This window comes from Corvus kubaryi, unplaced genomic scaffold (assembly GCF_017639235.1).
Source record: "Corvus kubaryi isolate FWS band 111438036 unplaced genomic scaffold, C.kubaryi_AGA036_p1.0 37396, whole genome shotgun sequence".
Taxonomy (NCBI): Eukaryota; Metazoa; Chordata; class Aves; order Passeriformes; family Corvidae; genus Corvus; species Corvus kubaryi.
The window spans coordinates 7,759,894-7,775,772 of NW_024581135.1; the positions used below are offsets into that span (position 1 = coordinate 7,759,894).

Sequence of the window (15,879 nt, forward strand, 5' to 3'; positions counted from 1 at the left end):
CAACTCAGGGAAATCAGGTATACTGAAGTTCTATATTGAGAAGAAGAAAAAAATTGGCAATCCCAAAAAATACCTCAAATGCCCAAATTATTTAAAATTATTTAAAATTTAAGTAAACACATATACTGGAATTTAATAGAACTAAGCATATGACAGTAACAATCATCTTTCACATTTAGATAATTTACTGATATCAGTGGAAATACTCATTTGAGGAAAATGGTTAAAGCTTGGTCCTTCAGTATTCCTTGTTACCCAACCACTCAACCCAGGATGATGTGAAATTACTGAAATTACAACAGACACATTTCAAGTTGGCACAGGGAGAGTAACTTGGTGCCAGCTGAATAAGCTGGACACTATGGGATAGTTTTTTTATGAACCCTAAGGAAATCTGGTTTTGCAGAGGAACTTCTTCATTCCCACATTGCCCACTGGTGGTCTCCAGACGGGGAAAGACTGGCCTTCCTGACTATAAATGACTCTCTGGTACCCAGCATGGTTATCCCCCGGTTCACAGGAGGTCTGTATCCAAAGGGAAAGCAGTATCCATATCCTAAGGTAAGATGAGTGGGAATGCCAACCCCACCTGCTCTTCTGTGTTCACTGAAAATATTCAGTCGTAAGGAAAGAGTGTCTCCAGACAGTAACAGAGGCTGATTTTGTTCATGGTGCCTTTCAGGAAATAATAATTACTTTTTTTTTCAGTAGATTGTAACATCTTTTGCTGAAAAGAAGCTATCAGGTGAGGGGACAGCAGAGAAACTAATTTGAAGTAATTTCATCACTGATATTTGGCTTGGTAAAATGAATCCAGCACCTCAGAGAGAAGGGTAATGCATTTGAAGGACTGCATGACTGCATAGGAAGAAGATCCAGCCCCAGCTGCACTGGAGTCAGATGCTCTGTGTGCAGAGCACAGGGCAAGTTCCTTCACAGATACAGAGATCCCAGTAGATTGTGCTGTTATTAGTAAATGTGACAGATTGGCATTGAATAAGATAAGCCACTGCAATGTATTTTCATGGCCATCAAAAAGAGAAAGAAAAAGAAAAAAAAGAATTATCACTGTGTTTCCAAAGATTTAGAGAAGGGTTTTTGCGTTTGTTTTAGAAAGTGAAAGAACAGCCCAGGCAGGAGTAATGCCTGAAATCACTTCTCATTTTCTGGGGATTTTCTGGTGAGATGCCTCCGGATCTGTTGTTTTGATATTCCAGCTGATCAGTTCATCCAGCCCTTGTGTGCAGTTTCCAAGTGTCTGGGTTCCTTTCTGGCAGGTCCACATATATGGTACTCCTTTGACATTTCAGGGGAAGTTTATTGAGGGCTTTAGAAAATATTCCTGTTACCCTGCTATTCCTGCAACTGTTTTTTGGTGATGAAGCTTTATTGTTGATGGTTGAACAGTTAGACTGTACCAGGTACTATGAAACAATAACATACATTATATAAATAGAGTTATTTGTGCTATGAAATAGTACTCTGAAATAATGAAACAACAGTAATTTTAGAGGTAGTTTATATACTTGCATTGGCAAAAGGCCTTGAGTGACAGAGCAAAGAAAAAAAAGAAATATTTTTAACTCAGCTTTGTAAATGAGAAAGGAGTAATTCTATTTCATTAGCAATTCAGCATAAAAGTGATACACAATACTACTTCAGTAATCTCATTAATGAAAAACATTATCTTTGTTTAATGTCTCCATTTAATACAAATTTAGCTACTCGTTAAAGATCATTAATTGGTAATGAAGGTGGTGGTATAGCAACAGAGATTACAGAAAAGATTTTGTCTTTATTAAAGAGTGCAACCATCAGAGAAAATTATAACTAGGATTAAAAAATAAAATGAAACACACACGTTTTGTGAACACTGGAACGTGCTCATCTGTGTCTGTTTACATGTTATACACACAGACTCTATTCTTCCAAAAAAAAAAAAGTCACTTTTTAAAACTTTTCTTTTTCCTAGCAGTGTTAAAAATACACAAATTCCACTTCCTTGTCCTCCATACCACGCAGAAATGAGTGGATACAGCATTCAGACTTTATTCTGAGATAAGCCCAATTTCTAAAATGAATTTGTGAGTGTATTTCAGCCTGTGAAGAGCCAAGTATACAACTTTGTTGTTTATTATGGTAAATCTGTAGAATCAGTGATTTTTACCTTTTCCTTCCAATATTAAACAGGAGTCAACCCCGTTGAGGAACACACTTCGTTTTTTTGTATCTCAGGGGTGTTACGTAGTGTAATTCCTGTGGCATGAAACAGAAACTTGGGGATGGCATGTCTAGGACAGGGATGTGGGACCAGTAGCATCTCCTTGCAGCCCTTCAGAGCTTCGCTTTTACCTCCATTGCTTTCCCTTCAACTCAGGAGCATCCCTTAGTAATGAGCCATGTTACAGGAGAAGGACGATTCCCACCTCCGTGTAGATCCTCAAGATTTATCAGACTCTTCCCAGTGGATATCTATCAAACTGCCATGTTATTCCCCATTAGCCACAAGAAGCATTTTGTTTCCCTTGGAGCTGGCCTGCCAAAGCAGCTGGCTCCTGATCCAGGCCAGAAATTGAGATTTTCAGCTTAGCAAACAAGGGAAGACCGAGGGAAAGCGGTAAAGAAAAAGAGAGGAGGAGGAATGCTGTCTCAGAGGTAGTGCAGCTTTTCAGAAGGAACAATAGCATCTAAAAAAAGGCTTTGCTGGAGGCTGGATTTACCTGCAGATTTAGGAACTGACTGTTTTGGCAGCTGACTTAACTGAACTGGGCAAAGCCACTTCTAGTGCTGGTCACTTGCTCTGCACAGGGAGGTCTGCCATCAGTAAAGGGTGGTGAGACAATCACTCAACACTTTGTATTTTTATCTGTGTGATTCATATGGTTGGGAAATTAATTTTTCAGATTTAATATACTTGAACTTTACTAACTTTTCATTATTATGAAGATACTGCATTATGTTAACGAGTGAGTCTGCTTATCTGTCACTGATTCAGTGCCTCTAAAACTCCTATTTATTTTTTTTTTTCCAAAGGCAGGTCAAACAAACCCCACAGTAAAGCTGTTTGTAGTTAATCTGTATGGACCAGCACATACTCTGGAACTGATGCCACCTGACAGCTTTAAGTCAAGGTATATAATTTCATAGTTTTGAAGCTCTTGTTTGATTTAACCTAACTTGTCTCTTTGGCTAATCATTGCCCTTTTACGTCAGCACACTTCTCTTTGACTGGAATGCACTCGATCTCAGTCCCCATGGCTGAACATAGTGATAAAATTAAATATGGTTGTACTGCACTGATCTCCTGTTAGAAACCAAGGGGCTGGGATGTGCTCGTGTTTGATGTCTTTAAAAACTCCAGTTTATTAGAAATACATGGAATTAGGAATCCTAAGCTGTGGTTAGGGGGAGTGAACGCTGCCCTGCTTTCTGAGGTTGTTACTCATTCCCTCCCAGCCACTTCTTTCTGCGTTGCCAATTTGTTGCTGTTTCTGACATTGCAGAAGTGTCTTGCAGCTGCACAGAACACAGAATCAGGGTGTTCCCTCAGTTAGAGAGAATTATTCTGAACTTCTCATTTGGTTTCTCATCCCAGCTAACAGGTGCAGTGAGGTGACAGAAGGTGAGGTGCCATGACACCGGATCACATAGGTTAAGAAAGGCAGAGCTGTGCTTTTCAGGAGAAACTTCTGCAAAACCCCTGAGCTGATTTAACATTTCCTCTGACTTTGAGGCTGAGGTGATGAGGTCTGGCTGCAACTGGCGACTCTCCTGCTAAAGTTACTGTGATAAACTGAGCCCCTTATTGCCTGTCCTTGCTTGAGATGCCTGAAATTTTTCTTTCAGGGCAAGAAAATTTTCATCCCTTCCTTTATGTGTATTCCATGGGTAGAATTGCCATCATCCTGATTCCATCCCTGTTGTGGTTTCAGAGCATAATACTGATGATCTTCTAGCCCTAAAATATTAAATAATAAAGGTAATAATAATAATAATAACAACAAAACAATAGTTTTTACCATCCAGATCTGGCTGCTGTCTAAGGGCCAGAGAAGTGCCACATCCTCTTTTCACTCAGGGCATTTGCAGGTGGGGAATGGTGTAAGAAGGATTGGGAAGCACAAAGCTACCGCTTATTGAATGAGGGCTTTGGTGGATCAATGCCAGGTTTGTCCCTGCTGGGTCCCTCATGGACGGCTTAGGCGGCGCTCTGGCAGCACCCACGCGTGCACACAGCCTCACCTTGGCAGGAGGTTGTGAACAGCCGCTCACACACCCAGTCTGTGCACGAACCAGAGACAGAGAGGAGAGAAGGGTTCTCTGCATGCAATTCTGAGGTGTCTAACAGCAGCACCCCGAAGGGAACAGAGGCAAGAAAGAACAACAACCAAAAGCCCGCGCCGCCGGTTTTATCCCGAGAGCTCCCAAAGGCAGGCAGAGCATCCAAAACCAATGGTCTGAGGGCTCAGGGGCAGAGGCAAGGTTGAGTGGCATAACAGGGGCCAATGGGAGAAGGGATGGGAAAGGGAGAGGGCCAGTGACCAGCAGAATCTAGACAAAGGGAGAAATTTCTAGCACAGTGTTGTAGGGAGAGATCACTTTTAGGGTAACTTGGGGATGTAAAGTGGACTTAGCCACTGCAACAATCTGTGGCTGAAAAAACCCCACCTCTGCGTATGTTATTCCAGTTCCTACAACCCCCCAAGTGTTTTATGGTAATTGTTCCCAAAACAATCAGGATGTTAACAGTGGCCACTTATTCACAACCATTACAAACAATCTTAGGCTGGTGTAGCTCTCTTCTACACAAATTGAGGTACTCTACTTTATTTCGGGAATAATTTATTGGTGAATTATGCCTTGCAATTATTGGTGTCACCTGGAATGCTTACCAATTGTGTTAGTAAGAGAAATTATTTTGAATGAGTTGAGCATTTTGGAGTATTTTTTTTCTATTGATGGACCACTACTGAAAAACAATGAAATCTCTTGCTGCTTGCTAACCCTTCATTAATTTAAGCAGTGCTATAAGATCTGAAAGAGATTTCTTGCCATCAAGATCAGCATCTTCACTCTCCTTAATGGCATTGAAGTTGTCCTTTAAGTGTCAGAAGGCGCAAAGAAATTAAGTGAGAAAGCAATGTGTAAATCCCCAAGGAAAAAATTATCTTGTAGATGTTGTTCAGATGTTATGGTTTCACTTCAGGTTCTTCAGATTCATTCTGTTTCCCTGGCAGATGGAAAGTAATAGTAGATGCAAGTATGAATATTAGTATCTTAAAACTTATTTTGGCTTCTTGAAGCTGAAGCCAAATCTCTGGAGCATCTTTGACAGATTTTTCAGTTCTTGATATTGTTGTTGTTCAATTGAAATAATAATCATATTAAAAATTCTGGCTGGCTAGTGCATGAGAAGACTGAGTAAATCCGTTTGAACCTGGGGAAAAGAAGTTAGTTTCTTCATCATTTTAACTGTTAAGGTATAATTTTCATGCTGTAAAAGGTAGAAAGATTGTATAATTGTGAGTCAGTTTTACTGTAAATTGTGCATCTGACTCAGGATTTCAGTAGCAGTCTCCACACTGGTTATCAACCCATATATGTTCATATATCAATAAATATAGAGGTATGAAAAATGTACTTTAAACAGGCTTTTCTAGTGTAGAAATCTTTGAAGTTTGTAATGGTTGGGAGATTTTTTTTTCTCCTTAAGTATTAGCTTTTTTAGTAAAAGTAGTAGCTGCCTTTAGCAGCCAATTTATTTCAGTGCCTTTCTAATCCATTTATTATTGAGTCATTAGTAAATAGGTCATGATTTCAGAATTAAATTGAATAGTTCATTATCAGGTATAGTTTTAAGGATCTTTCAGGGCAGAAGCATTTTAGAAATAGGTATTATACAGGTCATAACCAACTGCTGTTACAGAGAGATTCACTCCTACACAGAAACCATAAATACGGGAAGGGAAGGGGAAAGAGGTTCTGTTAGTTATAACCACAAAAAGTAATATTCAAATTCTCAGCTTGTCACAAATTGTGTCTGGTGCAGGACCTCTGAAGACATAAAACTGTTTCCCTGATTTTTAGGGCATCTGGGAATTTGATGTAAGATTAAATAAATTCAATGAAAAGATAGTTTTCTCCTTGTAGGGATCCTGTAAAGGTGCTTGGTAAGATTTCCCAAGTTTTGTTCAGGTTATTCTGATATAAAGATAGCAATAACACTTATAAATTTTACTTCTGTTATGTAGAAAAATTTACCATCTACTGTGTACTGTTAATGCCACAATAAGACTGACAGACTTCCTGCAGATACGTTGTTGTATTTTATGCAATTACTGTTTCCCCCTTGGTGTTTCCATTCCATGTGTACAGTTGTGTTTTCTTCAGTGGCAAACAAGATTTAATATTTTGCTTCAGTCCTTTGTCCAGAATGCAATTAGTGTTTCCTCTTTAAAGTGGGGTTTTGAGGAAGCTTGAGGTGTGTACAATAGATTAACTGCAGAAGAGCCTGAGAAGCTTGGAGACACAAACTGATTGCTTTCCTGCTTGTGTCACCTGGTGTCGTGGTAGATCTTGTTTTACTTGTGGCATACATTTTTGCCCCTCAGTAAGACTAAACATTTGTTAAAACAAACAAACAAAAAAAGGTAAATATTGGACTCGGAATACACTTGATACACTTGGAGTCCCCGTTTCTGTTTATCGTTCTGGTATCCACATGTGAAAATAATCTTTTCTACTAGAAGTCACATATGAAAGCCACAGGAGGCTGTGCATGCTGGGTTGTTCAGGTATGTTCTGCCAACACAGCAGTGGGATGGGGCTGGGTGCAGCTGCAGTGAACTCCTGTCTCCTGCCTCTCCTGTGTGCAGCTTTGCTGCTGCTGCTGCTCAGCATCTTTGATCTAGTAAGGAGGCTTTTGAATGTATAATTAAAAGCCTGTTGTCAAAGAGCAATGAGATCTTTATCACTAATAGATTAAAAGCCTAATTATATTCAAGCTAAGCCCCTTGTTTTAAAGGGGGTCTGAGTTTCCAGGCAAGCTCACTCCACTGTTGCACATAACTCAGCTGGACTGTGAAAGCTGCCAGCTGCCACCAGCAGAGGAGTGAAGGAAATAGCTGGGCTGGGATGACAGACTGCAACAGGTCTTCCTCCCAACATCCCCACCCTGACAGCCCAGCAGGAATTTGGGAGGAGGCAGGCAAATCCTCCATGCCACGAGCCCAGGAAGCCTCATGTGCTTGGCCAGGGTTGTTGAGGGACAGACAATTTGGCCAATATTATGAGCTGTTTGTTAACACAGAAACAGGAACACACTGGTAGTGAGAGGGATTTCTCTTTTATCCAGAAGTTTTGTTATAAAATACTTGTTATTTGGTAATTTTGAAGTGGGCTCTGGCTGCACTCTAATATTACAGAACTTGTTTTTTGTTTGGCAGTAAGACTGGATTCTTTTGCAAAAATATGCATCTTCTGAAGGTATTTGGTGTAGGAAAATACTGGCTTCTGTTGAAATTCAGTGCTTGTTTCTAAGCTGGCTGGAAAGTACACAGTTCATGTGTATTTGCAAGCATATGTTTCACAGTTGGTGAAGTTTGTGTATATATGCAGAAATTTCCCAGGGGAACATCACACTGAAGGACTGAGCCATCCCACTTGTAGGAACACAGATGCTGGGCATTTGGGGTTATTTTCTCCATCCCTCAGTGCTGGCACGGTCATGCAGTACAAATTCAGCATTCGAATGGACCGTATGTATGGGGGGGTTTTTTTCCTGAATTCTAATCTGAAACATCAGTGATCTGAACTTTTTTTTTTTCCCCACATGTTTTGCTTAGGGAATATTATATCACCATGGTGAAATGGGTAAGCAACACCAAGGCTGTGGTGAGATGGTTAAACAGAGCTCAGAATATCTCCATCCTTACAGTTTGTGAAACCACAACTGGGGCTTGTACCAGGGTAAGTTGTTTGGTTTTTTTTCCCCAAGGTCTCTTTTCAAGGTTTCTGCTGCATTTTGTTTTCATAAGCAGAAACAGATTTTTGGAAATCAGTTTGCAGATGCAGTAGTTGCAAGCTGAATATAATTAGTCAACAGGGAGGAAATGGATGTGAGAAAATTCCAAATGTGGTGAAATGATTTCATGTAATTAGCAACTTTGAGTGACATTTTCAGAATTACTAAGCTTTGTTCATTCATTAGCTTCAGTGGAAACGGCAGTTGCTGAACATCGTGTACTTGGGATATAGCTAGAGCAGTGACAAGCTTGTCCTCTGACAGATATTTTCAGCTGACTGGTTTTTCCTCTCTCCTGCTGCAGTTTCATTTTAGATCTTTCTGTCTCTCACAACTTACATATACTTAAGGAAAAGGCGTAAAACTCTTATAGTTTCTTCAAATTTGATAGCAGACTCTAATAAATTTGGGGAAAAATAAATTGAAAGGCAACAGGGATGTTTCATTTTTTAATGTAAGCCAAGCTGAAATACATTTTTCTCTTTGAATCCAACCACATTCCACCCCTGGACCCAGACTCTGACTTCTGACACTCCTGCATTACATCTCTCCATTTTCACAGTCAATCTTGCATCTTGAATGCACTTGGCTGCTTTCCCATTCTGAGTCACAATCTCTTCCCAGAATCAGCTAAAAGTATAAATATTTTCTATACATGCTGATATCAGTACCAACAGATGCTCCAAAGCAGAGGGTATAATTTGGCAGTGTAAATGGTCATGAGTGATTAATGTTGGCCTCTGAGTCAAAAGGCTCCCATCAGTGTCTGCTACTGAAGTCAGTCATATTGGAGTGTTAGAGACTTTTTTCCAAGCTCATCTTCTTCTTTTGCTGCATACTGCAGGGTGCTTTTCCTGACTCAGAAACTATGAATAAATCCCCAAAATATGGATTAAGATTGTGACCCTGGAGATTTGGTTGCTTTTCACCTGGTCCCTGTGAGCCTTTTCTCTTTATTAAAAAAGTTGGTCCTGAACCACTGTGAGAGCTGCTTCTGAGAGGGAAACCTTTATGTGCTCCAAGGTCAATTGGACTTGTTTGAAGTAGGTACCCAGGGAGCTGTAATCCAGGACATAATGTAGAGGAGAGAGACTGAGAAGTCCCACTCCAGAATACTTAGAGTGCAGCAAAGGACATTTTTAGGAGGGTGAGGAAGGATAGTGATGCAGTCTCACCGTTGTGAGCACAGCTCAAGCCTGTCTCATCCTGGATGGTCCCTACACTGCACCCTCTGGGATTAGATGATGCTCTTGAAATCACTAATGGATATGAAAGGCCTTATTGTGAGACTTTAGCATTGTATCAAACAATTTGATTTCAGCTGTAAACCTTTTTTTTTTCCCATGGGATGCTGCACATGGCCTCAGTTTCAAAAAGGAGTGTGTAAAACCAGCTGCTGCAATAGCTACAGATTCTCATTTTTCAGGCCCTATACGTACAGATTCTTCTACAGCTAATAAATTTTCATTACTTCACTGTGACTATGACAATTTGCAGCAGTTGATGTATATTATATATTCCTTTTTCCAGCAATGTGTGCATGATATTTGGTTGGTTTGGGTTTGTTTTTTTTTTCAGATGGCATGATGTGAAATGTGAGTATGAACAATAAAACCCAAGAATTTGTTTTTATTCTTTTTCTCATCACTAATGCCACTCCACAACCCATTAAAGCACAGGATTGTGATTTGAGAAGGTCTCACAATTTGAGCTTGATGCTGGCTGTTTGCCCAGTGTTGATGAAGGACCTAAAATATCCAGTTGTCAGATGATGCCTAGAGGTAAAAAACAAATGGAACTGCCTGTGTAAAGCTTCTTGATAGCTAATCAGAAAGGACTGAAATGGCATTCTTAGTTCCCCTGTGGTGTTCTACCAAAAACTCTGAATAAAGCAGCTGACTTTATAATTAAATTATCATTTGTTTCAATGCAAGTGCCAGCAAAGAGACGAGAAGATTGTAACACAGTAGACAAAAAACCCCCATGAAATATCTAGAGACCTTTTGCTGAATGTGGGAAATATTTTTTTATCTATAGCTATTCCATAAAAGCAATTTTATCCTTTTTTTTTCTTTTAGAAGTATGAAATGCAGTCAGACCTGTGGCTTCCTAAACAGGTACAGTATAAATGCCATTTCCATGTGCATAATGTGTAATTGCTTCATTGTCATTTTTATTTAACTGTGTGTTATTTTATAAGCTAATAAAATCCTGAGGCACCTGTGAGGGTTTTGGAGGCAATATTCCCTTCAGTTTCTGGTCTGTCTGGACACAATTCAGTAAGTATTTAGATGAACAGCTGATTAACTACCTAAGTCTGGGATGGTTGAAGGCAGACCAGATGAATCCCATTCCAGGCATGTCCTATTTACTGTGATTTGTTTCTGATTGAAAAATGATCTCACAAAATTAAAGCTGAAGGAGTTCAGAGATTAGAGGTCATATGGGCTATAACTGGAATGAGAAAGTAAAATATTTCTAAATTCATACGCAGAACAATATGTTTAACTAATATGTCAGCCAATTATTCCACTTCCATAGCTTCAGAAGGACTGTCCAATAACTGGATGAAACACATTCTATTTAAGCTACATTTCAGGCTTCATTTTGCAATGTGCAAATGAGAAATCATTTTAACAAAAAAAACCTATGCTTTTATAGCAAGCCATTTTCATTTAACATTTCTGTGCAAAGTTAGACATGGAGAGATGGTATCACATCAGGCTACAATTTGTGGTAAGACCCTGATTCAGAGTATCACTTCAATGTGCTTATTTTTTTCATACAATTTTATCAAAATCAGTGGGTGTTAAACATGTACTTAATGAGTCCAAACCATTGAAACTTTTCTTCTCCTCCTCACCAGTAGGAGTTATCTCTGTCATTATTTGTATGTCTCTGAAGGACAGTGTCCTGAAAAGTCCCCCTGCATTAGGAATGAGATTACCAGAGCTTTCATGGTGAGGCAGAGTTCTGCAAGGGCTGTAACCCATGCTTTAGGATGGGATTGCACTTGGCATGAACCCGTATTCAGCTTTAGCCACCACATCTTTGTTAAACTTAGTAGAACATACTGAAAACCCAAGGACTTTTTTCTTTAATTGACTTATGAGCCCAGCAACTACCAAAACCAAGGAGACAAAAAAACTTGGGCTGATCTTTTGTTGGAAGTGTAATGGAAAGTGTGCCAGCCTAACTCACTGTTGCGTTTGTAGAACGAAGAACCCGTTTTCTCCAAGGACGGCAGTAAGTTCTTCATGACTGTCCCGGTGAAGCAGGGTGGCCGGGGCGAGTTTCACCACATAGCCATGTTCAGTGTGCAGGTAAGGCTCTGCTTCAGGCTGCTTTTAATATTCTACTGCTTATCTGGGACTTTTACTGAGGACACATGGCCCAGGGAAAGGCCTGCACTTCAGTTTAATCAGAGCACTTGTGTCATGGTCATTTGTCCTGTCCAGATCATCCCTCAGTGTAGTGGGACATATTTATAACTCCTTCCAGAATAAACACTAATATTACCTTCTCTATATACACTATACATGCATATTTTAAAATAATAAATAATTTTAAATGTCTATTCAAATCTGCTCTTACACAAAACAGTAAAGGGAGGCAATACCCAAATTTAAAATTTGTGTGAAAGTTGGGACACTTTTATTACCCTTTGCAACATTTTTCAGCGGCTTCCATTTCCCAGGGTCATTACTTTTTCCAAAGAAGAATCTGAAAGAAGATAAATCTGCAGTGTGACTTTGAAGGTCACCAGTATGAAGTTGTGATGAACTAATAAAGGAAATTATGCCCTGGAACGGAACACTCCAAGGCATCTATTTAAATCATCAGAGCATTAATCCAGGTGCTTTAACAGAGCCATATGACATAGGAGGGATTACCAAGGTACCCAAAACATCAAAATATCAGACTTGGTGCCAGGAAACTCTGTTACCTGCCTTTCTGACAGTGTTCTGGTATGAACATTATTAAGTCTGAAATATGTTCACTGCAGACAGAACAAGAACAAAAGAATTTTAATGAAAATTTAACCTGAAGAACCGAGAACAAAGATACTCATTCACTAGAGTAAATATATCAAGAAAGAGTCAGTGAAGATAAAAGGGATCACAGACATGTCAAATTCTATTTCCCAAAGAAAACAATAACTCAGATGACAGTCTGGTAAAGGTGTTATTAATATAATAACCACATAGAAATTCACACCAGAGCAAAACCATTTAGTCAATCAAGTCTGATTTTGGTATCTTTCACAGTATGAGTAAGTATCTTTAAAATACATGAAATAATAATGATCTAGATCTGAAAGTTCACTTGCAACATTCCCAAGGAGGTTACAGATACAATCAAATTTGCCTTAACCTTGTAGGCTTTGACATTTGTTGCTACAAAAAGCCCAGGAAACTTGATCCTAATTCAGGAAAATACTTAAGCAAAGATTAACCGCACTCCTATTCAGTAGGGTAATTAAATATGTGCCTAGTTTTAAACACATCTTTTAATTCCAGCAGAATAATTTTTGAAGTCAAGCTTATGTTTCAGAATTTAGTATTCTGTCCCTTTTAAGCAGAATTAGAGCCTTGGGTACTGCACAGCTCCAAAACTAAAAAATACTTCTATTTTGCCTGCCATCAGCATGAATGAACAAATCTGAATGGTATCACCAATGACAAATTTGGCTTTAAGCATGTAGCTGCTCCTGAGAAAAAGGAAATGTGATATCCCATGTATCAGCCATTATTCATCAGTAAGCAACATTCTGCATGGTAATGGGGCTGATAGAGAGCAGTAAAGGGCAGGAAATGTGTTTATATGCTGTGTTTTACACACTGCATTAATCTGATCGTCCATTATTTCTAAAGCAAACATAGAGGCATAAAAAGTATATTAACCGTTGCCCATAAAGCCTTTGGTCACATTAGATGTTTGTCACACCTTGGGAGAGCCACAGCAGCACAGCCCTGCAGAATTTAAAGCAGTCAGCAGATCACCAGTGCCCAGATGGCCACAGCTTTTCCGTGGAGAAGGCTAACTCTGGAATTTGGCACTGGGATTCTCATTCTTTCTCTGTGCCGCTCAGAACAGACATCAGCCCACTTACAGAAATCAGCCTTGGTGTGCAGGAAAGTTAAAACACAGGACCAATGTGGAGTTGCAGGGATAAAGAAGTAAATTTTAATGGCTCACTTTAATCACTGATGCTAATTTCTCAATCTTACAACAAATGCTGGTCTTTCTCAGGCTGCATTTCTTTGCAGTTTAGAAAAGCATGTGTCAATGGCACAAAGCAAGTTAGCAGAGGCATCTAATTAAATCTTCATGCAAGGAGAAGTTACTGTCTAAAAGGTTACTGTCTATCACAGTGGATTATTTACTGTCTGAATGTGGAGGGCTGGATGTGTGGTTTATTGTTTTCAAATGCTTTTAGTAACTTATGAAATATTTAAAAGAAACTAATCTCAAAGTAGGATTGAATCATGTCTTAGGTATCTAGACATTTCTTTCATGGAGTTTTGCAACTCTAGAAAGTCTATTTTTTTTCCAACCACAAAATAAGAATTATAAAGTAACTTTAATGGATCAAGGCGATAACTTCCTGCAAGCTTCATAAATTATGTATTATGGCTGTAACCTTGAAAAATAACCATGTTTATTAACACTTGGCTGGGCTTTTTATTGCTGATTCCTGTTAGATTCTATGATCTTAATATTTAAATATCTCTTTCAATAGTTGCAGCTTCTCTCTCTCTAGAGAAGAAATAGTCACTTACAATAAATCACTAATATGTATTTTAATCATTCCTGGAGACAGCACTGAATATCAGACTCTTCCTGAACAGCGAGCCCTCATCATAAACATATGTACAGCACCTAGCACGATATCCTGGTTTCATTTGGTACTTGCAAGGCTTGTCATAAAGTTGCTACATCATTCTTTCCTTGTGGATCTGTTAGGAAACAGTTCAGTTCTAAGGGACTTGGTTCTGCCTTGCCAGCTCCCAGCATATTTTAGATGCATTCTTGAGCATTTTCTGCTTTTTAGTTATTGCTGCTGTTGATGTGGAGCTCAGGGTACAGTTCAGAAATACATGGATTAAAAAAAATAGCCAACCTTTTTGCCTTTATGACTTCTTGTAGGCCTTGTAACCACTGAGTATCACCTCTGAAATATCACCCCTTTTCTTTACAAAGTTTGTCTTGAATTTGATAACTAAGAATTTGTATATCCAGACCAAGCATAATAACCCTAATACAGAAAAAAACCACATAGAGTATGTCCAAGCTGTGAGGGTTGAAGTTTTAATCTTCAGTAGCCTAAGCCACGATTTTACCTTTTGTACTAGGAAACACCCTCAGATGAGCTTCTCACTTCAGGTTTTGTTGTTTTTAACTCATGTCTGATGAGGAGTCTGGTGCAACTTCCAGCTGAAGAGTTGGTTTTACCTGCATTGCATCCTGACTTCTATTGTTTGTTGACATGTGGGCAACTGAAAGAAAAATTTCGCTGAAAACCGAGATTATTTTAATGACTTTGATAGGCTTATACATGGGAGGGAAAGGATAAGTGAAGTTCAGGCCTGTCAAAATGTGAGGTTTGTGGTTTAAAGATGTCACGTTGTATATTAAAGTTTAAAAAGCTGTAATCAATAATGATGTGTGCAGGCAGTCCTGCTAGGCAAAGAAAAATGTAGCAAGGTGAAAGTTAATGTTTTCCATCTCTCTCCAGGCTAAAAGTGAACAAATCGGTGTGAGACACCTGACATCGGGGAACTGGGAAGTTATCAAAATCCTGGCATATGATGAAAATACTCAGAAGATGTAAGCACTGTTCTCTTTATTTATAAAAATGTTCAAGTATTTAAGTTGAATCCATTTAACTCAAAATTGAACAATATTTCTTTCATTTTTGAGCATTACCGTAACTTTGACACACCTGAGTACATAAAGTGCAGCTGTAAGACAATTCATCTGCCATTCTTTTCCTGAATGCTTTTTTATGCAGAAGGAAAGAAGCACACCATGGTACCACTTGACTCTGTATTTTTCTGTGTAAAAGGAATCAACGCAGTGCAGCAGTAATAATATTTTGGTAACTTCTTTCCTGGAATCTGGATAAGAAGTCACAGTAAATTTTGAGTACTTGATAAAACATCACACTTTTACTGCATGCGGTCTCAGAGTTTTGGGGATCTGATCCAACTTCATAAATTCAAATTATTTTTAGAGGTTGTCAGAATTCCCGATTCTCACCCAGCTCACTCACAGAGAAATCTTTCCCAAGCCCATCTTAGTGACAGAATGGAAGGAAATGCAACACATATTTGGTGCTTTTGGAGAGGAGTATAGGAATAAAATGTCTGAAGGCTCCACCTGGCTTCAGTGGATCTTGCTTAATTTTCACATTATCTGTCCATGACAAAAAATATACAAGCATGTCTAATTCTCACTTGCTTTAAAATAAGTGATATTTGAGCAGGACCTTTTTTGAAGCTGCAATAAGTCCCATCTTCTCATTGCCACTGGAGAAAACCCTTTTTTGACGACTCTTACTGTCGGTTTTGAAAATACATCTGTAGAGAATTTCCTGGTACTTCTGCAAGGCCCACGGGAAAAAAATGAGGTCTGATTGCACTCAGGCTGCAGAGAGCTGACAGATTGCACTTGGGCTGTCTCAGCTACTTGAGGGGATTGCTTTGCCCTCCTTCTGCCTATCAAGCAGAAACTTTGTGGGGATCTCCTCAGGGAAACACCAAGGGCTTGTCTTGGTATTCTTGCAAAGTCTCTTTCCGCTATGAAAATAGGTTGGTTTACAGCTCAAAAAGGCTTTCAGATCTCATAAGACT

The 15,879-nt window shown here is 39.1% G+C and overlaps 1 protein-coding gene across 3 annotated transcripts in view; it reads left to right on the forward strand.

The window, feature by feature from the left end:
- Positions 1-15,879, forward strand: part of DPP10 (dipeptidyl peptidase like 10) — a 454,002-nt gene that overhangs the window by 410,470 nt on the left and 27,653 nt on the right. For all 3 annotated transcript variants that reach the window (XM_042040820.1, XM_042040819.1, XM_042040821.1), the window contains exons 9-14: positions 407-561; positions 3,034-3,131; positions 7,845-7,968; positions 10,102-10,140; positions 11,239-11,346; positions 14,763-14,854. In XM_042040820.1, coding sequence (XP_041896754.1) covers positions 407-561; positions 3,034-3,131; positions 7,845-7,968; positions 10,102-10,140; positions 11,239-11,346; positions 14,763-14,854 — 616 coding nt within the window. The remainder of the gene's footprint in view (positions 1-406; positions 562-3,033; positions 3,132-7,844; positions 7,969-10,101; positions 10,141-11,238; positions 11,347-14,762; positions 14,855-15,879) is intronic.